The sequence below is a fragment of the Aphelocoma coerulescens genome, chromosome 5, assembly GCF_041296385.1.
Source record: "Aphelocoma coerulescens isolate FSJ_1873_10779 chromosome 5, UR_Acoe_1.0, whole genome shotgun sequence".
Lineage (NCBI taxonomy): Eukaryota > Metazoa > Chordata > Aves > Passeriformes > Corvidae > Aphelocoma > Aphelocoma coerulescens.
In genome coordinates, this window is record NC_091019.1 from 63,834,839 (window position 1) to 63,861,450 (window position 26,612).

Genomic DNA, 26,612 nt, shown 5'->3' on the forward strand with positions numbered 1-26,612 from the left:
CCCATTTCCGGCGGGCGGAGGCGGCGCCGCGGCCGCCGCTGCTGCTGCCGGGGCGGGGGACACAATGGGCGGCCGCGGCGGGGCGGCGGCGGCGGCGGCGAAGGGGCGCTGAGGAGCCGCCGCCCTCCTTCCCTCCCTCCCTGCGGCCATGGCCACCACGGCCGAGCTCTTCGAGGTGGGTGCGGGCCCCGCGGGCCGGGGGCCGGGCGGCGCTGGCCGGGCCGGCTCGCTGAGGGGATGCGGCGGCCTCTCCCTGGGGAAGGGCGGGCGGTGCGTGGGGCCGGGGAAGCGGGGGAGCCCCGGTGCCGCCCCGGGGGGTGCGGTGCCCACCTTGCCCCGCCGCAGGGCCTCCCTCCCGGCCGGCTCCTGGGTGCCGGCAGCGGGCGGGTGACAGGCCACGCCAGGCCCGGCCCCGCGCTCCTTCTGCCCAAGGCACCCCTTCGCCTGACCCCGGCGCTGTGGTGTCAGTGGGGTTGGCGTGAAATAAGGAAATAAATGACTTTGCCCTCCCTTTACCCGCGGTGGAAGCGAGGCAAGGAAGGAGAATAGCTCAGGCAAGGCCACGCAGGAGCAGGGCAGGAATAGCAGGAATCTGTCAAATTCTTCCCGTGGAATCACAGAATGCCCGTAGTTGGAAGAGATGCATGAGGATCATCTCCCTTCTGAAGGGAGCCTGCAGGAAAGATGGAGGGGAGACTTTTTACAAGAGCGTGTAGTGACAGGACAGGAAGAATGGCTTCAAACTGAAAGAGAGTAGGTTTAGGTTATATATTAGGAAGAATAATATCACCCGCTGGACTGTGAGGGTGGTGAGGCCCTGGCACAGGTTGCCCAGAGAAGCTGTGGCTGCCCCATCCCTGGAAGTGTCCCAGGCCAGGTTGGACAGGGCTTGGAGCAATGTGAGATAGTGGAAGGTGTCCCTGCCCATGGCAGGGGGTTGGAACGAGATTTGAACTTTGAGGTCCTTTCCAACCCAGACCATTCTGTGGCTCCAGTTCCTGGCCTGGACCATGAGCTCTCATGGTAAACCTGTGATAAATGGACAGTTTGTCTCTACTTCCTCTTCACAGGGACATGGTGTCATCACCAGGTGTCCTGTATTTGCTCTCCAAGTCTCTCAAAAGCCGGTTGTTCATCTCGTGGGTTATCACTGGGACTCACTTTGCTCAGCCTTCAGGAAAGGGTCTTCCTGTTTCTCTGGAAGATCCTGTATCTGGGGTTTGTGTAAATGCATTGTGTGCACTTGAAATTATGAATCACTGTGATGGCACACGAGTGTTATGACTCACATCTTTTGGTTTGCACAGCTTTAAAAAATAGCAGGACTAAAATACTGTGTTCCCATAGCTGGATGCCAGGTATTGTACCCTCCCTCCACCCTCTAGGACCCCCTTGATTTCTCAACACGATGACAGTGCAGTTCTGTTCTTTGTGGGATGCTGAGTGTGAGGTAACTTGAATATGGAAAGAAAACTGTATGTTTTGGCTGCTTTGGGTCACGCAACAACTTTTTTCCATTTTGCAATAGCAATAAAGATGAAATTGCAAATTAGGTGAGATTTTTGCCTGGAGATTGGGGCTAGAATTTGTGTTTTCCACCGTGGAATCCAGCATGTTTCTCCTGCTTTCACTTCTCTTTCACTCTGAAGGCAAGAGAGTTTTTGTTGATGTCCACTGATTTAATGTTGCCTACTCAGTTAGTTTGAAATTGCTGCCTTACATAAGAACATAAAGATGAGTTTGTTATGGGAGTAACCCTTAGATGTCTTCTGAGGGTGGAATTTGATTACCATGTTTTCATGAGTATGTGTTCTAAAGTAAATTTCAGTACAGATATGTGAAACTGTATAGTAGGATCTGTGCTGAACTCAGTTCTCCCTCACATAACTTAAAACATAATTTAACAATGGATACTTCTAAACTGGTTTTTAATTTGGCTGGGTCCAGCCTAGTTTCATTTGTAAACACCAGATCAAACCAGGTTATCATGCACTTCAGGCATATCTCTTATTAAATCAGGAGTATTGGCTGAATGGATGGGATCACGTTAATTCATCTGGAGCCAGAGGGAAGTTCAAAGCTCAAGAAATTGACTGTTGGGGCTCATCTGATAACAGGCAAAGGACTTGCAAATGACATTTGTAATAGCTGATTTTCAGCAATTTCTGCAGAACAGGATAGGAGACTTAAAATAGGAATTAGGCTGTCAGCTATGAGTAACCCTGTTATCAAGATAGCATTTAAAAAAGCAAATGTGTATGGAAGATACAGGCTAAAGTAAAAACTTTTGGATCTGCAGTGGAACCTGGGAAATCATGTCTTAAAAAGACACTGTTGAACTTCATTTATTCCTTATAAATCAGGTAGATTATTTTTAGGTATCCTCTGTGGAAATTTGGAAGAAAAAGCTCATTTTATCTCTCTGTTGATCAATATTCTGCACATAATATCCACTGCAGTTAATATTTCTTAAATAATACAGAACAGGATTTATGTGGTTGAAAAAAACTGAAGGACAGGTCTCCTGTGTAAGTATTCTTGAAAAAACAGGTGTTTTCCAGGAAGAGAGCTGCAGGTGGTCTGTGTACACATGCACTCAAGGAATATTTAGAGATGTATAGAGGCATGATGGGTGGAGAAAGGTTCGCATTGTAATATTTTTTTGGGGGTTCTGGGGCATCTACATCAGATTTCCTTAGGAGAAGAGGCTTGCAGAAAAACTCTGTAAATGTTGTTTTACAAAAAGGAAAAAATATTCAAAGTCATTATGTGTGTTTAGGTGAATTATCTTTTAGTGTGAACGTCTAGGGATGGGAGAAATGTAGAAGATATTATCTGCACACACAGAGTATCAGTAAACCCTTTATACAGGGTTCTTCCATACTTGGCATTAGTATCCTTGTAACCACAGCAGTGCTCCAGCTGAATTACAGGATCTTCAGAGGAAAGATTCTGGATTTTCATACAAAGGAGGAGTCCTGCAAAGAGCCCTAAGGTAATTGGGAAGCTGGAGGCCTCCCCTGAAGGGAATGTTACTGCACTGAGTGACTCATTTAATCTGTAATTAAAATTGAAAAAATGTTCCCAAACTTTTAGATATCAAGATGGCATAAGGAGAGAATTTACACTTGGCATGAAAACGTGGCATTGTGACTTTTGATGAAAAGGATTCATGTAAAGGAAACTTCACATTGTGTATCAGGAAGGATTTGGTTAAAGAGATGAGTGACTTGTAGGGAAATTGTTTTTATATGGTATCAACCAGTTATTTTTGAAGTTTAGCCAAGGAGGCTGAGCACAACACAGTTACTTGAGTCAGTCTGTGGATGAGGAGTTACTGAGTGATAAAATTTCTGCCCTGTCTGTCAGGATTCAGAATGTAACACAGTATGTTTAAAAACCTTTTATCTTCCTGGTTAGTGGCTGGGCCTGACTGGATAGGGCATAATTTTTTTCTGAGGAAAGAGACCTTGAACAGGCAATATTTGCTTTTCAGCCCTTGGTTTTAGTTATGAAACTAACTCTGTAATGCTGTTTTTCCACTCCTTATTACTCGTGACAAAGTTTCAGACACACTGATACAGTAATGAATGTAACACCTGTGTAGGTCTAGTTTGCTTTTTTTTTTACTACTTTCAATTTTTTCAACTAAATTTTATCAAAAGCCGTGGTGGCATGTTCACTTGTTTCATTAAATACCCTTGTTAGCCAGAGCCACTCCCAGCTCTATTTTGGGTTGTTTCACACTTTATTAGTACTGTTGCTGCTTGTAATTTAAAAGCTTTCTATAAAGTCCTGCTGGTTATGAGAACACTTTTCTTACTGGCCTTAGATGTGCTGATGTTGGCACCTAATCAATGCTGCTGAAGTGATAAATACCATTATTTTTAATGATAGAGCTTGGACTGTGTTTAGAGTAATTTTGTATTAACTACATGATAAAGCATTTGAGCTGGTTTAAGTATTAGAAGGTCTTAGGTTTGTAAGTGAGGCCTCTGCCTTCAGAAAATCTTGTTGGGTGGAAAAGTAATTGTACCTCTTTACCCTTGAGCGGTGTTTTTATGGAAGAACAAGCAAATATTATGGAAGAAACTTGTGTAACCTTGAGTTTTAGTATCACTCATGCCTTGTTTTTTCTACTTGTGGAAATCGAATTCATCCCCTATTTTTATGCCTTTTTTCCTCCTTTTTATCTGCTCTGTTTCTGCAGCTGCAGTTTGATGTTGGGTTGCGTCCAGCATCATCTTGTGCTGGGTTTTTTGGGCAGTGCCTTGATCAGTTCTGTCTGTGATGCCATGGTGTGACAGAGAGTTGAACAACTGTAAAAACCCCTTATTTTGCCATGTAATTTTTGTAGGCAGATGAATTCTCTGATGTGTTTTGCTGTGCAGCTGATGGCTGGCTCTGGTGATGTCACCTCTCAAATCATCTGCAGGGTTCAGGCACTTTGTAATGACAAGCCACAAGCTCAGCTGCAAATAAGGTCATTTAGAGCCAACTCTTCACAGACCTGCAGCAAATTCTTTGCAAGTAGTCTGATAATATCCAGACTTGATGTTCCAACTCACCATATTAAAAGCATTGTTCTCAACAATAAATACGTAAACCCGAGAGGTGATGGAATAATTGTCAACACTGTACTTTTGATTATAGTAAAGCTTCTAAACACTTCCAGAATGATGTGTGAGCACCTGCTGAAGCAACAACCTGCTGTGACACATTGTAAAGAGTTTTTCTTCTGTGGCCAGGAGCCTTTTGTGGCAGATGAATACATTGAACGCCTGGCATGGAGAACACCTGGGGGAGGTTCCAGAGGTGGAGAAGCTTTCGATCCGAAAAGGTAAAAATCAAATTGCACAATGGTCACAGGGGATGTATCTCTAATTGTACTGTTTTATTCCACATATAACACCAAGCCTGTGTGCAGTGGTGCTGTGTGTCCAAGGAGGTTTTCATTTGGGAGAATTGCTAAAATTTGTGACCATGAGCCAATTATTCAGAACTAATTACTCAGTAACAAGAGTAGGGAAAGTCACTTTCTGATTGAGACCTTTTGAATGAAGGAGAATTGATGTTGTTTATGCTTGTCAGACATGAATGTTCCTAAGTACTGGAGTTGCTGGATTCAAGCATAATACGAGGCTTCACTGCTATGAGAGTTAAGCCAATTTAATGAGTTTCTTACTTTAGTTTCCTGAGCTGCCTTGTTTTAAGACACAATAGTTTGCAAATAAAAGGCACAGAAAAGTAGAATGGCAAGAGAGGCAGCTCTGGGGATGAGATCTCATGATAAACTAATCTGATTTACTAAAATATCAGAAAATTAACCTGACACAGTCAAAGGACATTTCTTTTGAAGCACTCTGGCTCTTTGGAGGCGTGTGAGAAGAGAAAGGATATTGTTGAATTTCTAGCAAGATGCTGGACCCTTGACATTCAGTCTGGGGCCTGTATCCTATGCAGAGCTTTGCATGTGGTTTAAGTGGGAAGAAGCCTGGAAATACACAACATTGTTCCCTGGAGCTCTTTCTCTGTGCTTGTGCCCAGTATATACTTTAGGGTAGTTCATGATTTGCACCAGTACCAATTCAGTTTAACAGATCTTCTGCATTTCTGCTGGTTTGCTTGTGTGAACTTCTGTGAGGCACTTTCATATTTTTCAGGACAATCAGGAGAAACCTGCAACAGTAAATATTTTTCTTGTGGCATCTTCTAGTATTGAGCTGGGAGCCAAAATTAATATTAAAAAACCCCCAGATCTTTTGGTGTCTATTTTTTCATTTTTAGAAGATGCTGCTTTTGTTTGCTAGAAAGAGTATTGGAGTCTTTTATTTCTTTTCTGAAAACCTGACCAGCAGCTGCCTCTTCTGCCTTTTTTTCCTTTCTCAACATATTGAGCACTGTTGTTGAATAAGTGCTGAGTTGACACAAGACCTGTTTAAAAAACAAACCCCAGCCTGAATCAGTTTGTTAAAATTAATAGAGACTGCCTGCATTTCTCTAGGCTTTTGTTTGAAAGAATGCTTTGTGTCACTGTTGATTAAATTTGATTTTCAATATACTTCTGTAAACTTAGATGTGTTCCTTGTGGTTTTCTGTGGAATCTACTGCAATGTGCTTGCTCTTGGGCTTCTGGCAAGCAGGGAGTGAAGGAGAGGAGTCACCAACATCTGCCTCAATCCAGTTTTCTCTAAGAAGTTGTGTCTTCATGCAACTGACTGGGCTAAAAGCCTCTTCTGACATTAAACCCGGACAGCGGAGTTCTGAAATGTTTCAGATGTTTTCAGTTATTAGCATGAGTTTTATGGCTGTGGAGGATCTGGGAATAATCCATTTCTTGTCCAGTGACTGGGATATTTAGAAAAGTAAGAGCTGAAAATATGACTGAAATGGGACAGAATGGACAAAAACAGGAACAAGAAAGAGAGAGATGTTGAGACTAGAATGAAGACAACAGAGGAAATTCAAGAATGCATTCAGATGTACTTTGATTGGGAGGAGTAAAATGTGAGTCTGAAAGAAAAGTCAATGATGGGAAAGGGCAGAAAAGCCCTCTAAAATGGATGTAGGAAGAAGTGAAGCAGTCAGAACAACGTGAAATTATGACTATTAGTTACTTATTAATAATTACTTATTGTAATGCTGATTCACAACTTTACAGTAACGTGTACAGTAGAAAATATTTTTCTGTTGTATCCCTTACACTGAAGGCATGTAGTGGTCTAAGCTTTCTTTTTCCATATGAGACTTACTTAGGGAAGATGGGGATGTAAGGGTTTTTATCTGTGGCAGAGCTGCATTGTTGAGTGATTGATATTTTGGTGTTCCTCTCTCCTTTGGCCCACCATACACAGAGTTTTTATGTTGGCATAGGGAGCTACACAACCAGGGAGATGTAGTTTAAAACAAGATTTTAGAAACAGAAATTTTCTAAACTTTAAATAAATTAAAATTTTTTTTAAAAAAAATTTATTTATTTAAATTTACAATTTAGAAACATTTCTAAGTTGGACATGGTTAGATCAGCCTTGTAGGCACATTGCTTTTTTTGAGGGGTTTTAAGCTCTGCAGAAGACAGTGTCTTTCAAACTAAATCCTGTTTTCCCATATTTTATTCTAAATCAGATTATTGGAAGAATTTGTAAATCATATCCAAGAATTACAGGTAATGGATGAAAGGATTCAGAGGAAGGTGGAGAAACTTGAACAACAGTGCCAGAAGGAAGCAAAGGAATTTGCCAAGAAAGTACAAGAGCTGCAGAAAAGCAACCAGGTAAATCCAAAGGGTAGAGTCAGTGGGAAGCTGTGCAAGTTTTCAAAGCATCCTGTGCTCCTTTAACATTTCTTGATACAGGGTGTTGCTGTTTCAGATAAGAATAAAGAGGGTTTGGTGACACTTTCTCCTGTCAAAGGGGGATTATCTGCATGTTCCATTAATGAGTGTTAGCAATGCTGGAAGTGGGGAGTCTTCACAATAATTTAAAGGAAGACACTAAACTTTAATGGGTTGTTTGTAATTAATTAGCAGTTCTGAGTAGCTCTGTGGTTCTGAGATGCAGCATCTGCATTCACTGTGCTTCTTCCTGAAGGAAATCTTGTGTTTCCTGAAGTACATAAAATGGAAATCATGACTTTAGTGTCCCTCTCTGTGTTCTCCCAGGTTGCCTTCCAACATTTCCAAGAACTGGATGAGCACATCAGCTATGTAGCAACGAAGGTCTGTCACCTTGGTGACCAGCTGGAGGGGGTAAACACGCCACGGCAACGGGCTGTGGAGGCTCAGAAGCTGATGAAATACTTTAATGAGTTTCTGGATGGAGAGCTGAAGTCTGATGTTTTTACAAACTCTGAAAAGGTAAGAGCTGTCAGCGGGATGAAAGCAGTTCAAAGCAATAAGCGGGACTGCCCTAATTACAAGCTGCTACCATGACTTACCATGGTCAGACTTCAAACCACTGAGTGACTGACTTGTTAAAGTTTCATTGTTCTGAAATGTAAATTAACAACACTGGGCTGCAGATTGCTGATAAAGCATTTGTATTCAGTGATGCTTAATGTGGCAATGTTGGCATTTTTCATTTTATGAAATTATCAGAGATTTGGGAAGCGCTGGGAGGGCAACTTTGGAGTGCAATACAATATCTGCCTCTTTCCTTTGAACCCCTTGCCTCAGATCCATCCTGTAAAGCAGACTGTTTCTGAATGCAACTTCTTTGTGAAACTTTGCTCTGTTGGGTCAGTCCACTGGCCTTGGATACCTTTTTGTCACAGCATGCCTTTGGGCTTTGTATAGTCCTGTGGTTATGTCTCCACCCTTGGAATTTAGAGGAACCAGGCAGGAAAACTTCAAAGAAATGTTCAAGCATTTTGTTTTTCTTGTGCTTCAATAGTATGTTCATGAAGCAAATACAGTCTGAGTGGTGTGACAAACAGAAATAAACTGAAGGAAAAGAGTCCAGCTCTAAGCAAAAGGGCACATTGGATTTCCTACTGCAGTTTAAGTAAAGTTGTTGGTTTGGGTTTGTTGGTGGTTTTTTTTGTGTGGTATATCTTGAAGAATCTTCCCCCTCTCCTTAAATTCTCTGCAGTGGTATGGTTGTAGTCAGGAAAAAAATTATAATATGTGGAAACAGCAAAACCTTGGTTTGCACATTCGGCAAAAAAAGATGTTCTTGAAATGCAGCTCACAGAAGACCTGAGAGCAGGTTAATAGTCACCCCCTCCCCTCTGAGCTGGAGGTATCTCTCAGGGAAATGAAAAGCTAACCATTTTATATAGTTGTATTCCCAAGAACTCAGTGCACAGTGACTTTTGACTCATGGTCTGTGCATATATGGTAATTAGCAGTTGATAGTTTGTCCTAATTCAAAAGGGAGCAGAGAAAAAATTCCCTGATTTCCAAGGGAAACAAAGGTTTCAGCATACTTACTGAAAGTTCTTCTATGGAGAGCCTTTTCCAGAGCTGCATAATTTTTTTCTTTTCTTTTTTCCTAAGGAGTAATAAAACATGCATTTTACAAATATTTAATGGCAGCATGGTGAATAGCAAAACATAAGTTAGAGAATGATGTGTTGTCTGCTCAAGAGGCTCATAGAATTCAACTTTCACTTTATTTGTAAATTAAACTTTCATGGTGCATCCTGTTGGAGGACCAGAAAAATTTGGTAGATAAATAAGGTAAACCTGGAAATCAGTAAACAAATGAATTTCTGTACACCCCAAAGAATAATAAGATCCTCATCAAATCTGGAGGAAGGCAAATGTAAAGGCCTTAAGTCTTGTGCCAGGGGAAGGGTGTGGGAACACAAACAAGAATTTCTGGATACAAGTTATCTTATGGAGGCCAATTTCAGCCAGGTGAATTCTTTAAGTTTTTCCTCCTAGTTTAAACATTAACTTGAAGAAGTATTTGTAAAAGAGCCTGCCCAGACAGGAGCTGTTACATCTTAATGCATCTTTGAACTAAAAATACCTCTGAAGTATGAGATGGTAACAAATGTTCTTAAATGTGAAACCTTAGTGCTTTGTCAGTGTCTTCTGATCTTCAAACTGATGGGGGTTTTAGATAATGTTATGGACGATGTTATGATTTTTTTTTTGTGCTCTGCCAGCCCTCACAAGTGTGGACTTTTCTTTGAGACATTGAGGGGATACTGTGAAAGGAGAGGCACAAAAAAGAATATAATACAGTTATGTTCCAATTGATACTTTCTCAATAGTGTCTGTTCTTAAAATCTGTTGGATTCCTTTCTTTCCCTACACTCCATTTGTTGCTTCTCACTTTACTTTCTCCCAGCCATACTGAGCAATTTCTGTCTTATCTCTGAAGGTTTTTCTTGCTGTCTTGTCCCTTTCTGTGTATTGTGTCTTCATCCTCTGAATCCTTATAATTTCCCTTGTGCTGCCAGCTAACCAATCTTTCTCCTGTACTGAAGATTCTTGATGTGAGCAAATCACTCCAGTTAACACAATTAAACTATCAAAATGACCAGCAGCTCACTTGTTTATCATGCAATAACATTGTCCTGCTTAATATGTTTACTATTATTCTTATGTCCATTTCTCTGTTTATGTTCTGTACTTAATATCATTTCATTATGCCTTTTCACTTGTACGTGTTGTGTGTTAAAATTCTCTCTTGCCATTATTCCTCCATGATTTTTCAGTTGTTTTTTCCCAGATACATCATAGCCTTTAAGTTGTATTTTACAAAATCAATATTTATTTTGATTTTAGTGGTTTACAGAAGCCTCATTTAATTAAAAATTAAATATGTCTGGGTTTAAGCAGAAACCGTGGAGAATTGATTTGTCATGGCTTCTCTTGTGCATAAGAAAAGGTCCTGAATTCAATAAAATCTAGGTTAGTTAACAGCTATTGTGTGAAGAGGAAACAAAGAAAATGTTGTGTTTGTGGTATTTTTTGTTGGGTTTTTTTTTGTTTGGTTGGTTTGATTTTGTAGCATTGGTGAATAACTGCTAATATATAGACAATTCTGTTGATCACAGTTGTTAGGTATTAAGGATGCTACAAGCTAATAGAAATAACTGCTCTTTCATTGGATTTATTTGAGGAGTGTAGCAGCTTCTGCCTTAAGAGGCTATTGTAACTTGACAGTTCAAAACATAAGCTGCTCTTAATAGTCAGAATGGATGCACTTTGAGTGCTCCTATTTTTGCTGAACAACCAGCCTGGTGTGATGCCTGTGCTCTCTATTCTTACCTGTGTGTCTGCTTCTATTTTTGAGAAGTTTTAATCCAGCCTGCTCTAAGTGGTGGGAGAATAGGATTTCATTACTTCCTTCCCTCTCACTTCAGTTCCCTGGATCATCACTAATTGGAAGAACAAGATAAACTGCATATTCTCCATGTCCTCCATTGTGTCAGCTTATAAAGCTTTTAATCATCAAATAATTCGGTTGCAAGAGGTTTCTGAGACCTTCAAGTCCAACCATTCCCTCAGCACTGCCAAGGCCACCACTAACCCATGTCCCCAAGTGCCACACCCACATGGCTTTTAAATCCCTCCAGGGATGGGGATCCACCACTGCCCTGGGCAGCTGTGCCAGTGACAACCCTTTCCATGAAGAATTTTTTCCTAGCATGAATCTAAACCTTCCGTGGTGGGACAATTTGAGGCTGTTTCCTCTTGTCCTGTCCTCTGTTCCCTGGGAGCAGAGCCTGACCCCCACCTGGCTGCACACTCCTGTCAGGGAGTTGTGGAGAGTGGGAAAGTTCCCCCTGAGCCTCCTTTTCTCCAGGCTGAGCCCCTTTCCCAGCTCCCTCAGCCGCTCCTCATCAGATTTGTGTGCTCCAGCTGTGTCAGGTTTGGCCCAGTCAGCACTGCTTAAATCCACTGAAGTTCAGTTGCAACCAGCTGCCTTCCCCACACTTTGAAATTTGTGTTTTCCTTCGAAGCAGTCACTAAGCACCACTTAGATCCCCTTCCTGTGCTGATTGATGGAAAAAGAATAATTGATAAAAGGTTTTGCTGCCCGGAACACAGCAGAGATTTGCACGCTGTGTTATCTAGTTATTAACTTTTGTATTCATACATCTATTCTTATTTTGTAGCTTTGTAATTACCTGACTTCCATCTTGATTTTTGCTTTGGACCTCAGAGTTTATAATTTCTAATACATCTTCCATTTCTACTTCTTTGGGAGAATTCTTTGCTTTGATTCCCTTTTGCCCCTTTCTCCCCTCTCCATGTCAAGCATGGTCATGGTTTTTTTTTGAGCTGTTTGTCCAGGCAGCTCACACACCTCCACTGACATATCCCCAATGGGAACATGTAACAAGACTTTTCATCATATTTTGACCTATATAACTTTATGTAAAATAAAAATACCTTAAGCATCTTAAAAGTACATATGGGAACTTGAAGGGGTTGATCTCTTCCATGGGTATGTCAAGCAGCTTTAGAAATAGGAACTTTGTGTATGAAAATTGGACAGCGCAGGGGGAGGAAAGGAACAGCCCAAAATCAGGCCTTTTTTAATGATTCTGTCATGTTTTTCTCTCACCAGATTAAAGAGGCAGCTGATATTATTCAGAAACTGCATTTGATTGCACAGGAACTGCCTTTTGACAGGTAAAAACCTATCTGAACATCTTTTTAAGAAAGTAAATCTTCACATAGCTGTGATTTTCTGATGCTTCTCTTGTCTCCCTTTTTGGGGCTGTGCTTAGTGATTCATGGAGCTTTTGAGCTGGATTGTGTGCTTATTTCTCTCTCCTCTATTCTCAAATTTGTGTTCACGCACTCATGTTGTAGGATCATCTTTACATACACATCCTAAACTGCTTAACAGAGTTTTAATGGGATAATTTTGCTTTGCTGACTTAATGCTAGATTTGAATTAGATGCTTGTAGGTTTTTAGGGATATAAAGCGGGTAACTTTTCTGTCGTCTTTGTGCTACATGTTTTCATTTTTAAGCAGAGTGCCTGCTATTCGTGATCTGGGATGCCTGTGATTTCTCATGTGATGTGGATTTGAATTTAATCATGCTGTTTTTTTGTTGTTGTTAACAGGTTTTCTGAAGTAAAATCAAAGATAGCAAGTAAGTTATCTATCCAGTTCAATCCATAATGCTGTATTTGAATTGTTAAAGATGATTAAAGAAGTAAGCAATACTGTCAGTATTACAGTTTTTGCCTGTATTACGTAGCCTGATGGGTTTTTGTTGTTATCCCCTTTCCTCTCCAGGTAAGTACCACGATTTAGAGTGCCAGTTAATTCAAGAGTTTACCAGTGCTCAGCGGAGAGGAGAAATCTCCAGAATGAGAGAAGTAGCAGCAGTTTTACTTCACTTTAAGGTAAAAACTGAGGGGTTTAATTTAAATATGTGGATAAAACCAGCCCATGATACAATGAGTGCCTGTTTTGAGTGAATGTATTTGTGTGGGCACAACCTCCATGTCAGATAATGTGTAACTTCAGAAGGAGTAGGCTGTTCAATCTGAAATCAAATGCAGGGGAAGAAAGGAGGCAGATGAAGAGGATTGGGGGCAGCATCAGTGGAGAACTTTCTAAGATAATCTCTTTTTACATGGGTGTGAACTGACTTTTATGCTTGAGCAAGAATGTTGAAACTTGAGGTGTAGATCCATGTAGAGTGCTGGCAAGTGGAGTTATGTTAGATCTGTAACAAAAATGGATTTGGAAAAGTCTACACATTGAATGAGTCTGTATTTTTTTACAGGAACTTTTTCACAAGTGTTGTATTTCCTTGATTTCATTTTCTACTGAAAGCATGAACAACCTGCTCTAACACTGAGTTGTTTTGCTCTTTCCACAGGGATATTCCCACTGTGTTGATGTGTACATAAAACAGTGTCAAGAGGTAATGCAGTTTGTTTTACATCATTTCTTTAATATTTACATTACATTGTTGATTTATTTAGTCCTATAGGTTGTTGTAAATATATTCTAAGATGTGCTTCTCAAACCCTAGGGTGCATTCCTGAGGAATGATGTCTTTGAAGATGCAGCTGTTCTCTGCCAGAGAGTGAACAAGCAAGTTGGAGAAATCTTTAGCAATCCAGAGACTGTGCTAGCCAAACTCATTCAAAATATCTTTGAAGTTAAACTTCAGGTATTGCAAATTTTAACATGTTGAAGTTCATTGAGGAACCTCTTACTAACAAAAAATTATCCAGTAATAGCAATTAATGAGAATTTACAGTATTTGTAATCTTTGTATAAGGGTGTAGAATCATAACTCATTGCTCTATAACAATTCAGACAGATAATCAAGCCCATATCAAATAAATCTGCTTGTGCTCTGCATACAGGGTGACTGCAAATACTCAAACTCAATATGTAAAATTATTAGGGAATTACTGTGTTCATTGGGTAATTCATGAGATGTCATACACGAGTTTGATTTCTTCTCTGTGCCCCCTACCAAGAATATGTCAGGAAAAGAACTTCCACATTTCACATCTTTAATTTGCTCCTTCTTGGATTAGGGTGTCATGTGTGAGGTTAGCATTGAATAAATGAAAATAGTTTATGTTGTGAATACTGTCTTGCAGCTAATGTAATATTTATATGAAAATGTAGAATAATTGAAAATACTAAGTTTTTCATCCTGCAAATACACTCACTTAAGTGCTTAAAGTCAGCAGCATGACTTTCCTTGCAAAAAGCAATTTCCCTGGAGATGCTGTTCTTATAGTATAGATTGAGCTTGTGTTACAACCCCAATTTTGTGTATCAGTTTTGAACTAGTATTTTATGATAAATAATATTTTTGTCCAAATATTCCACGATAAGAGGGCTCTAAGCTTGCATCTTTGTGTATGTATTCTGATAAGCAGATATGTAACCATCTCCTTTGCCCACTCTCAACTGCAGAAATGCCCTGAGGCCTCTGGTGCTTTTGATTCTTAAAATGAGGGGATTTTGTGTTAGTTGGTCAGACATATTTTCAAAGCCATCTTTCTTTTGTCTTTGCTTGACACATTACTGTTTTGTATTATTAAATCATTTTCTTCTACAAGTGTGTTTAACTCTCTCTGTGGATAATGCAGGAAGTGTGAATTAGAGATTTAAAAAACAAAGGAGAGGTGAATTACATTTAGTAAGATCTACACTTTGCAGGAAATTCCATGTAATCTAGGAAGTAGTGAGCATGACCTGTGGTTTCCAGTTGATCTTCTAACAGGTGTACCAAATTTTACAGAGTTATGTGAAGGACCAGCTGGAGGAACACAGGAAATCAGATGCAGAACAGTATCTTAAGAATCTCTATGATCTATATACAAGGTATTTATACATCAATGATGAAATTATTGGATTGAAGTTACTGGAAAATAAGTGGATTTATTGTCAAGAAAAAGAAGCAAAAAACTACTCATAAAAGCTGAAAAATTGTTATGTCTATTAACCTTTACAGTGAAGGGTTTCCTAAGGAAAGTTTAAAATGGCCATTCTTATTTTCCATGGGAATTATTGTGATTCTTCAAGAGTAATTTTAAAACTGTGCAAAAGCCAGTCCTCCCCATCTCACTGGCAACTTGATTGCAGTGGTGCTGTGTGTAATTAAACATGAATTATGTGAAATCCTTTACTTAAATGTAAAACTGCTCCAAGTCTTAATCACCATCAGGGTTCTGTTGTGCTGTGTACTTTACAAGCATGTAATGCTGTAATTCATCCACAATCAACCTTTTCCTCCCCTTCCCTTCTTTGTTTCTTTTGCATAAAGAACCACTAATCTGTCAAGCAAATTGATGGAATTTAACTTGGGTACTGATAAGCAGACTTTCTTGTCTAAGCTTATCAAGGCCATTTTCATTTCCTACTTGGAGAATTACATTGAGGTGGAAATTGGCTATTTGAAAAGTAGGAGTGCTATGATTCTGCAACGCTATTATGATTCCAAAAACCACCAGAAGAGGTCCATTGGCACTGGAGGGTAAGTTCCTTCTGGGAAGTTTCATAATTTTAAAGTGGAAGGGAGGTGGTGAGGGGAGAAAAGCTGTATTTGCCATGTCAGATGCACAGTGATGAACTGCCAAAGACCTACAGCTTTTTATAATTTGCTTTTACTTTATATTCTGCTCAAAAGTGTGTTGCTCTCAGTACATGTGAAATGTACTCAGTGTATGGTATTTGTACATGCTGGAAATGAAAAATACCAGTTAAACCTATGTTTCAACTTAGGATCCAGATCCACAAAAGGACTGAAGCAAAACTAAGGTACCTAAAGCATGTATATGTGTTTATCTAAAAGCATACATTTTTTTTCACCTGCCCAGGTCTTGTGGTCCCCTCCCAAGACCTAGGAAGGGGAAAAGACCATAGCAATGTCAGTGAGAAAGCTCTTAGTGAGCCCAGAAGATGCAATGGACTTAGAGAAAGGTAAAACAAGACTTCATTATCCTCAGGGTAGAAAAACTAATGAAGGAGTAGTGAGAAGTGGGATAGGACGTATTAAAACCTGTATGAAGCAGAGGTGCTAAGGCTACTGCACCTTTCAAGGAGCTGCTGGGTTCAGTGTGTCAGGAATGAGGAATGATATGGAAAAAGCAGCAGTGAAGTAATGAAAAAATAGCAAAGATGAAAATTTAATTTTCTTGGGGAAAATTAAATTTATTGTAGTGTGTAACTGTATGGGTTGTTTTATGCATGGAAATGTGTCGGAGCATGCTTGACTAAATAAAGGACTGCTGAGATAATGGATGAGGATGAGAGGATTTGTGGGTGTGGATGAGATAGGAAGCTCTCATTAGTGTTTGGAAAGTGCAGTGTGACAGAGTGGATGGAGGCTAAATTTGTCCACAGAGCATAAATGCTGTAGGATTGCAGTGAAATCACTCTTATCCCACAAAGGGGAATAGCTGCTCCCATGTGTGAACGTGCCATGCTAGAACACAGTTGACCATGGAATCAGAGGTGGTAGTTTTGCATTTACTGGCAATTTTTGTTTTTAAAGCTTGCAAGACTTGTCTTAATGCTTGCACATCCTAAACTGTGTCTTGGGTCCTGTTTTTTGAGTTAACAACTAAAAGATCCTAAATTGCTGTTGAGTTTGAGGACCAAAATTTCTACCCAGTGAAATCTTCTTGGGGTCAATCTTTGTTCCAGTATTCAAGACCTCAAAGAGAGACTAAGGCAACGAACAAACTTACCCCTGGGGCCAAGCATTGACACACATGGGGAAACTTTCCTGTCACAAGAAGTGGTGGTTAACCTTTTGCAAGAAACCAAACAAGCTTTTGAAAGATGTCACAGGGTAAGTTTGCTTCCTATGATCTCCCTTAGTGGTATAATTTTGTGTGTGAAGTCAAGCTTTGAGCTTTAGTTTTTGGTTGAGGTGTGATAGGAAGAAGAAAGGACACTGTCAAATTCTCCTTTGTGTATTTTATGGAAATGGAGCCACAGTGGAGACTGAGGGTTTGCATTTCCATGTGGATCTAGTTGTATTTTATGAGTATTAATGCTGCCTATTTTTGGAAGAAGTGGGGATGGTTAAACCTACTGGCTAAATTGCTTTTCTTACTAAATTAGACCCCACATCTGAGAAACCTTTAATGTGGTTTTCTTTTCCTGCTTTAAAAATACACTGAATAGTTCAACAGTTGTTTTCCTGTCTCAAGTGTAATTTCTTATTACACTAGTGAATGATCACCAATAAAATGCTGAGAGGAGTAGTCTTAAACATTGTTTACATTGGTAACCCTCTGCAGTTCTTTAAATGCTTTAGACTAACATGAAAAAGGTATTTTACTTCTGATTAAATTGCTGGTTTTACTGCCTGTCAATCATATTTGTCTGGTACTTGGTGTAAATGAAAACCCTTGAAATTTAATTGCAGACTTAAGTGTTAGTGATTTGTTTATTAGCTGAACGCACTGATTTATAGGAAATTTTCATTCCTTTAACACTCTCAAAGAGCTTAGCACAGAAAAACTTCACATCAGATATTTAGATGTTTTAATATTTTATAAACTTAGTGGGGCCAAAGATAGAACAGGGTACAGGCACGGGGGCTGTTACCTGCACACCCTTGGGATCACCACCTTCCTCAGGGTGAGAATCAGTGACTGTAAGGCAAGCAGGTACATCATTATTTTTCTCAATATCATAGTTGCTAGAAGCAATTGTTAAATTCATGATATAAGCTAACCTTTTCCAAATATGCATAGCCCCTTTTTTTTTTTTTTCTGCCTTCCTGTTGGGATCAGATTTAATATAAATTATTTTAAAATAATTGTCATGGGGTGAAAACCCCAATGAATCTTGGTGTGCAAGGAGATTTCCAGAATTAAGGTTTTAGAATTTAGGGGTGTGTGGTCAAGGCAACTCACTGTGCAAAAGATGAGTTAGTCCCTGGCTAACTAATTGTGGTATTTATGTCACATAGCAGATGTGTGCACAAACCCTGGCTCTGCCAGCTGGGATTGCTTTAGGAAGAATAAGTTGGTAATTCTGCTGTAGCCATATATTTAAATGTTTCACCGTTTGGGAGTCTCTGGTGTTGGGTTTTTGAGTTTTTTTTAGGGGAAATACAGCAGAAATATTTGTGAGTGTTGTGTAAATTACCTCGAGTTGCAGTAGTAATCTTTCTTCCTTGAAGCTTCATAAAAGTCTTCACCTAATTCCTTAAGAACCAAAGCTGTATTTCCTAGGTACAAAAGCTCTGTCACGTTTTTCTTTAGAAAAAGGATTTACTGACAGGTTGCTGTCCGAAATCCCACGTTGCTTACAGCTCATCAAAGTCCAGATGCTGAGTGTAAATGTGGGCATTGCTGCACTTAATAAAAGTGTTCATGCTCCATTGACTCCAGCTGAACTGTGCTAAACGTAGCCGAGGTTCAGCTGCATTATTTTTGCTCCAGTGATAAAAGAACACAAACTGGAGGTCCAGCTAACCCAGGGTCCTGCTTCTCACTGTGGCCAGTGCCAGGAGAGTATTAAAAGAATAAAAATGCAAGGTATGGATAGAGTAATCTCTTCTGTATGCATTTTCCCAGCATCCAGTGGCATACAGGTTAGGTAATTCCTGAGACTGCATCTGGAAAACTGTTGTAAGGACTATTAATTTATATCCTCTTGTATTATTACTCTTATTATTAGAAACTGTTTATGCTTTTGCTTATTGTAGCATCCTGTAGCAGCTTCAGTTTACCTGTAAATGCTGAAGGGTTTATTGATATTATAGGCTGTTCCTGAATAATTCTCTGTATGGATATTTTTCATTTAGAATAAAATTCCAATTAATCTGGAATACTTGTTACATTTTAAGCTTATCCCCTATGCAAGATCCAGTAAACTTTCAAATCTATGTAGAACTGACCTTTAGGATTTTTTTTTTCTTTTTCTTTAAAGCTCTCTGATCCCTCTGACTTACCCAAGAATGCTTTCAGAATTTTTTCTATGCTTGTAGAGTTCTTATGTACTGAACACATCGATTATGCATTAGAAACAGGCCTTGCTGGTGAGTACAGTATTTCCTGAGCATTTCATCTCCTTGGCCTTTCTGTGCAGGTGATCTTTGCTGTGCCTTATTGATTGGCCTTATTCAGGATGTGTTGGTTAAATGAAATTTGTTTAGTGTGTTTGGGGGTCGACATTTAATGGCTTCTAAAGTGTAACTTTCATTTGGAGAATTGATGCACGGATGGAAATGTACTTCTGTCTTCAAAAACTTTTTTTATCACAGAAATTGGGACATCAGCATTCCCTATCTCTGTATTCTGTATCATAATAGGAGAATATTTTTATATTAATATAAAAATATTTATATTTTTATTTTTATTTTTATATTAATATTTTTATTTATATTTTTATTTTTATATTTATATATATTTTATATTAATATAAAAATATTAGTAGTGTTTGTAGGAATTCTGTGCTTGTTTGTATCCGTGTGTTTGGAGTGACAGTAAATAAGAAAACTGCTTGTTTAAAGAAGTTAAAATCTCATAGTGAGAACCCGTCTTTCTTACAAGACAGCATCAAACTCATGTTCTGAAGGAGTTTTTAAATTGACTGCTCTGTTTTGCTTTCAGAAATGTTACCAGTAAGGTATTTCTGTGCTTATGCTTGTTATTAATATAGCTACGAGAGGAATTCTATATATGGCACCGTGGTAAATTTTTGAAACTCTAAGCCTGTGATTGAAGCATTCATGGAAAAATTCTGCATATTTAAAAAGTCCTCATGCTAATTATAAGAACTGCATATCGTTACAATTCTAATGAAACTTTCTTTGCTTTAGGCATTCCCTGTTCTGATTCAAAGAATGCAAATCTTTATTTCTTGGATGTTGTCCACCAGGCCAATACTATTTTCCATTTATTTGACAAGCAGTTCAATGATCATCTGATGCCATTGATCAGGTACCTTTGTTTTGATTAACATTTCCTCTAGTCCTTTTTTTTTGGTGAAGGAAGCAATTCTTTTTCATTTCTCGTCTCTATTAAGAGGAGTTTGTGCTTGGAGTTGTTCAGCTTGATATTGTGGAAGATAAAATACTGTCATGGGAGGGGGAAGAAGGGAAGTTGAAACAAATTGGTTCCTTTGGAAACAAATGGCAGAGGGTGAGCTCCAGGAGTATGGATAGGAAGGAGAGACATGTTGCTCCTTGGAGACTTTGCTGCTGTACTCCAGGTGGGACTAAAGGGGATTTGTGGCTGTGCCCTTTTCCTGATGGGGTGGGAAATCTTCACTAGATCCTGTTGGAAGCAGCAAACCCAGCAGACAAATTTGTTTTGATATTTTAACACTGTCACACATCTTCTATACTGTTACAGTTCTTCTCCTAAATTGTCTGAATGCCTTCAGAAGAAAAAGGACATCATAGAACAAATGGAAGTGAAGCTGGATATGGGCATTGATAGGCAAGTAGAAATTTATACTTTCTCATCTTTTAAACCACACCTTTGTGATACATGTTAACTGTCCTTTTAAACATGAATTATTCCTGAACTCAAAATGGATATTTTAATTTTTTTTTAAACAGATAAACATACATTACTGTGCATAGGAAATTTAGATTTTGTGTGAGTAGAGGGTCATGTTTTCCGTGGCAGATTTCTGACCCATAAATGCTTCTGGAAGGATGTTAAAGGATTTTGGTTATGTCGAAAGAGTGCAATAATTCAGTATTACCTTATTGTCTCAGACTGGTTTTTTTCTACTTTGAAAGAGGGAGAAATCATTGATTGAAATAGGTTAAACACTTGCAGGATTTCCATTAGGAGCAAGGTTTAACAAAAATAGGTTAAATGATTTGCTGGGATCTGTGCAGTGCTACGGATTAGACCGAGTCGTGGAAGTCTGGAGACCTGGAATAATTTTGATTCTGACATTGACTTGCTTTGAGGTTGTGACTCATTTAATCTTTTTTCTATTTCTCAGAATAAAAATGAGGGGATAGCTATAAAAATTGCAAATTAAAATCACAGCTGTTTTGCAGCAGAGGAAAAAAATAAACTAACGAGCTTAATATTAGGAAATGGAGCTGTTGTGTGATGCCCTACTTTTGATTTGGTGTATTATTTTTATGCAAGTGCAAAGAGAAAGGTGGAAAGAGGGGATGTAAGTGGCAATTGAGATTTTAGCTGCTCCTGCTAAGTGACTTTAGAAGTTTAAACACAAAGTTGGAAATACTTGAAGCACCGAGGCCATAAACTTAGATCTGGATGCATACAGGTCAGGCGTCCATATTACAATGGTTTGTATCTGTTTGTGTTAAATAATTAATCTCTTAAAGACTTAGGAGAACAAGTTCTTGTCAGAAGACAGTACATTCAGAGGTTTGTGGATGAAGAATTCAAAAAAATTTGTGTTTTCAGCACATTAAAAAGAGATTTGTTTTGAGATGAGCATTACATGCAAAATGTGTTTGTGGGGCTGTTTTATGCTGCTTTGTGGTGCTGCTGATGCTGTTGAGAATTGATTGTCTTGCTTAAAGGAATGAGTTTAAAACATAAAGTAAATTTTTGAAATGTTGATGGATTCAGCTTTATCCAATCTGGAAAAGTCCAAGTGCAGCTTCTTGTAAACCATTCCCAGCAATTATCTACCTCAGTAAAAGTGATTTATTAGCCAAACAGAATTAGTTCACCTGGATGTCTCTCAATATATATTTTGTGTAAACAGTCTTCTGGGAGTATTTATTCCAAATGGAAATTGAGGAGAATGCAGAATATACTTTCTTTAAATTATATGTATTGTGGAATGAAGTACACCTGAAGTGCAAGCCTGAGCTCTGGGCATAGGAAAAAAGGAGTTTTTCCCCTCTCTGGATACCTGTATTTTTTCCACCCCACTCCAGCTTGAATCCTTCAAGGCCTGTAATGTCCTTGACAGTTTTCTTTGGGAAGGATGGAGGAGTGAGGGGGGTGAAGGAAAGGGGAGTAGAAAAGAAGAGAGCCAGGGGGATGTTCCTGGCCAAGGTGGGTACTGGGAGAGGTTTGCAGCCTCTGTTGCCTGCTTTTCTGTTTGACCTTTGCTTTGGACTCGAAAAAAAGCAGGGCCTTGACCTTCTATAATGTTCTGAACAGATAAATCCTATAAAGGAGAAATAATTGGTGCTGTAAAACTCCATTCGATTTCTGGGAACAAGAGAAGTACCAAGCTCTGGCAAAGGAAGAGCTTTTTTCTTTCCCCTCACCCTTCCTTCATTTTCCAAGTATTTTCTGATGCTTGCTACTGACTAATATGCAATGTCATCTGATTCTGCTGACCTCCTTGGAATGCTTCTATTGGATTCTCTCTGCATTGAAGGATGCTATCCAGACTCTTTGAAGAGCTGGATTTGAATGGATTACCTCACAATTAGTGTGTCCCCTTTAAAAGTAGGAGCACAGCACACAGCCTGCAGGCCTGCAAGACACTAACTTGGAGGAAAGAGTTTTTGGGAGATTTTTTTGGCTGATGCTCCTTTTCCTAACTGCTTACATAAAATCAAGTATATCTTCTCTATAGAAAAATGTTGGGTGCTGAGGTTTTCCCTCATTGCCTTATGCTGCTTAGTTTTATACAGAATCATGTCAGTATATGTAAATATGAAAATCAAGGAAATGAAAAAGTTCCCTTGAAAACCCAATCTGTATTTGTAACTTTAAAGGACACTGAATTGTATGATTGGACAGATGAAGCACATCTTGGCTGCAGAGCAAAAGAAGACGGATTTCAAACCAGAAGATGAAAACAATGTTTTGATTCAATACACAAATGTAAGTAACAAAGTCCCAGCTCATGCATGTTGTCAGGTACCAGATGTTCCTTGCCACACTCCCATTAGACAACATGTGCATTTGCTTAATTTGTTTCCATTTAGCACCAAGCACCTCCAAACCCTGTTGTGGACTATTTTCCCAAGCTGAAAAGGAACATGAGTAGTTTTTATCTAGTGTCAGACACAAATCAGTGGGTGCTGGAGGAACTGGCACATTCTTTCCCCTCCCAAGAGGCCCAGATTTGGAACAATGCTTTCAGCTGATAATTAGCTTTAAGCTATCACTTTCAGAAAATCAATTATCAGGTACTCTCTAGTTGCTGGATTCTTTTTCCTCTCTGAATGGCAGGAACATGGCAGAGCATCACAGGTACAGCATGAACATTTTGATGGACAGTGTTGTCCTTCCCATTGAGTGTGTCTGAATTCCAGCCTAGGGGTGCTGGGGTGGCTCACATAAGGCTCTTTTTTGGGAACAAGGCAGGGATGAGTAGGGAACAAACTCAATGGGAAGAAGTGAGAGCATTCCCTGAATGCTTGCAGCCAGGTGGGAATGGGAGAAGTGCAGCAGTAGGATGTAGAGTCTGGTACTCTGTGGGAAGGGTGAAAATCCCTGTATGGCTGTTAATTTGGATTTATATTGTGACTCACAAGAGGTTTTTAATCCCACGCCCGTTGGATCATTGAATTAAAAGTCCAAGTTAAAATGTTCTATTCTGAACTGATACGGACCATAACTTAATAGAATCTTGTCTTGCAGCCATCTTTCTACTCACATTTTTGCATCTTTGTGTGGCAAATGAAAAGAAATTTGGAAAGTTCTTAATTGGAGAATGACTAATTTCAGTGATGTGTTTTGAAAGTTTAAAGTGGGTGACTGATGTTCGGCTTACGATGTGGAAGCCACTTTGAGAAGAGCAGAGTTCTAGAAAGTAGATTACCAAATTCTTATTTACTTCTTTGTATTTTTGAATCTAGGCTTGTGTTAAAGTCTGTGGCTATGTTAGAAAACAAGTGGAAAAGATCAGGAATTCCATGGATGGTAAGAATGTGGACACAGTTTTGATGGAGCTTGGGGTTCGTTTCCACCGCCTCATCTATGAGCACCTACAGCAATATTCCTACAGCTGCATGGGAGGAATGCTGGCCATTTGTGACGTGGCTGAGTACAGGAAGTGTGCCAAAGACTTCAAGGTGAGCCTGTCCATGAGGAGAGAATTATGGATGTAAATCCTCTCTCAGGAGGAAGCATTTTCAAGATGTAGATGGACATTCTGTTACAAGACTTCAAGCAACTCTAATTATTTCTGGTTTTTTTCTGTTTTCTCTTGCCCACAGATTGCGCTGGTCTTACAGCTCTTTGATACCCTGCATGCACTTTGCAACCTTCTGGTTGTAGCCCCAGATAATCTGAAGCAGGTTTGCTCAGGAGAACAACTTGCTAACCTGGACAAGAACATCCTTCACTCCTTTGTCCAGCTGCGTGTCGACTACAGGTCTGCTCGTCTCGCTCGCCACTTCAGCTGAGAGCATGGCAGGAAACCTCGCACCTTTGGGCAGCCTCAGTTGTTAGAAAGCACAGGGAATTACTTCTTACCAACCATGGGTGTAACTTTTGTGGGACAATGACTGTTCAGGATAAAGCAGCAGCCATATTTAAACCTGACCATGTAGAAGGCGAGCAGGTAAAAATCTGGATGATGTTTCATGTTAGCTCAAGTTCTCCCAGTGAAGAATTTCACAAATCTACTTGCTACTGATTTTTTTTTTTTTTAATTGGAAACATGTCAGTGTAGGAGAGCAAATGGTGCATTGAAAGTATCTTAGTCTTCAATATTGAATTATCAGATACCATTTGTTAGACTTGAACTGCAGAGCATAGCATAGGTAATGGATTACATAGAATAGACCAGTGTAAAAACATTCTTCATCAATTTTAATGACTTAGACTTCAGCACAGCTAATCATAATCAAATTATCTTTGATTGGTGTTTCTAAGTCATTTCTTTCATTTAAAACATTATCCTGCTCAATGTAATTTCTTGCTCTAATTAATTAGCTTGGAATTTCTTTGAGATGTAGGAGTAAAACACCATCCCAGAAAGACATAATTTATTCATTGTATAGCATTCTAAACAGAACTAAAGTGGTGGAAAGTTTTGGATTATTTTATTTTATTTTTGGTTCTTTGGCTTTGTTTATTTGTAACCTAATAGTCGAGGGCCCACTGGAATGTACTGGCATTGTATGATCTGACATTATTGTTTCTGTTTGATACCAGCACACTGAATTTTATATATGCTCCTGAAGTAAATGCAGCTGCCTTGCCTAAGGCATCCTTATTACAAGTGAAGGTGCCCATTGTTGGGTTACTGTAAAAGAACTTTTTTTCCTGTCTCATTTTGTATGTAAATAAATTCAAATTCTAATGAAGTGAAAGGATAAAATGTAGCCCAGTTTTTCCTATGTGGCAGGAATGGCTCCAGCAAAAACCTAAAGTGGCAAATTCTTGTGCTGAAGAGAATTGATCCTCAGTGCCTGAGCAATATAAAATGTTGAAGTGTGTGAAAGCTGCTCTTCCCCTGATCATAACTTTAATATTGGACTGTGTCTGTTGTGCTCCAGGGTTTATGCAGGTGTTCCTGACATGGACCCATAGGGTGCATACAGTAAACTGAAGCAACAGTGGTGTTTGAAACATCTGGGGTGGCTTTTCCACAAGCAGCTGGAAATTGTTGTAAATAGACCTTTTTTCAGAGTGGGTTCTTGTGGAAACCAGATTGGAGCTGCAGTGGAACAAATCCTTTCTAACACGTTCCTTTTACTGTGGGCTCCGCACGTTATGGAAACTTCTTTGTCTCCCACCTCCAGAGCAGCATTTCTATCCAGTCACGTTATGGGTTGGTCAAATAATTTTATTTTCCTCTTCTGTTAATGAATTCCCAGGTGTAGTCAATATTGACAAGACTTGTTGGAACTTCTCTTGCTTAGCTGGGGTTCTCCTGCTTCATTTTGGATTTAGGGGAGCATTCTGTCAGTAAACAAGGGAATGGATGCCAGCCTGGCTCACAGTATCCAGGGAGTCTGGCTGCTCTGCTGGGCTGCTCTGCTCTATTCCTTGGCCATGGCAAAGCCACAAAGGGGTTTGGACACTGGAGGAGGCACCTGCTTGTAGTGCTGCCATTTTTGTTTCAAAAGCTCTGATGTGAGTTCAGATGATACCTCTCTGTTACCTCTGTAACTGAAAGCCAACAATTTTAAGGCTGTGGTTTTATGAACCAATACAAAATCTTTCTACAAAAAAAAAAAGTGTCAATTTGCTAACACTTCAGAACAGTGAACATCATCTTGGGATTGCAGATCACAGAAGTGCTTCAGAATTTGTTGTATGACTGTTTGAATTTTTTTAAGGTTGTATGAAATGTATTTACCATATTTCTTGCTTTATTAGCTGTGTTTTCCATGCATATGCTCAGTGCAATATTTCCATTATGCCTGTTAACAGGAGGCAGCAAAAAGTAGGTGAATACTTAAATATGTAAACTCTTCCTCAATAAAAATAATTCCTTCCAGATACTTTTTTCATTTCATTTCCATGTTCCTCAAAGATATTTATACTCAATTGTATAAGCCCTTCTATAAAAAAAAAAAAAAGAAAGAAAAAAAAAAAGTAAAAGAATAAAAGTGATTTTACTGACCAAATTTATCACTGGTGTGAGCTTTCCCCTTCCTTTAAGAAATCTCCCCATGCACACACTGAAAGTTTCTATTTCTGGAGAAGGCTGCATTGTCAGTAAGTTTATTTTATAATACAAGTTGGATTGGGATGGGGTGGGGGAACTATAATTTTCACACATTTTTAAGTTTAGAGCTCTTACAGCATGTAATTTAGAAAAATATTTCCAGTGGC

At 39.3% G+C, this 26,612-nt stretch overlaps 1 protein-coding gene across 2 annotated transcripts; it reads left to right on the top strand.

Moving 5' to 3' along the window:
- Window positions 1-19: 19 nt before the first annotated feature.
- EXOC5 (exocyst complex component 5) lies at window positions 20-26,612 on the top strand. 2 transcript variants are annotated; one of them, XM_069018566.1, is made up of 19 exons: window positions 20-175; window positions 4,749-4,840; window positions 7,126-7,273; window positions 7,661-7,855; window positions 12,030-12,094; window positions 12,537-12,565; window positions 12,712-12,821; window positions 13,304-13,348; window positions 13,460-13,600; window positions 14,693-14,775; window positions 15,218-15,427; window positions 15,676-15,711; window positions 16,600-16,747; window positions 18,844-18,952; window positions 19,736-19,856; window positions 20,271-20,357; window positions 22,592-22,700; window positions 23,681-23,896; window positions 24,041-26,612. In XM_069018566.1, exons 1-19 carry the CDS (start codon window positions 149-151, stop codon window positions 24,227-24,229), a joined length of 2,160 nt encoding a protein of 719 aa, XP_068874667.1. In that variant the 5' UTR covers window positions 20-148; the 3' UTR covers window positions 24,230-26,612. The 2 variants fall into 2 exon arrangements, with proteins under 2 accessions (XP_068874667.1, XP_068874668.1); XM_069018567.1 differs by lacking the exon at window positions 15,676-15,711 and having other exon boundaries at window positions 24,041-26,611.

Excerpts from the sequence above, each read along its gene's own strand:
- EXOC5 (XM_069018566.1), top strand. The coding sequence starts at position 149 with ATGGCCACCACGGCCGAGCTCTTCGAG. Across the intron at positions 7,274-7,660 it reads AGCTGCAGAAAAGCAACCAG|GTTGCCTTCCAACATTTCCA; the intron begins GTAAATCCAAAG and ends GTGTTCTCCCAG. Across the intron at positions 13,349-13,459 it reads ACATAAAACAGTGTCAAGAG|GGTGCATTCCTGAGGAATGA; the intron begins GTAATGCAGTTT and ends CTCAAACCCTAG.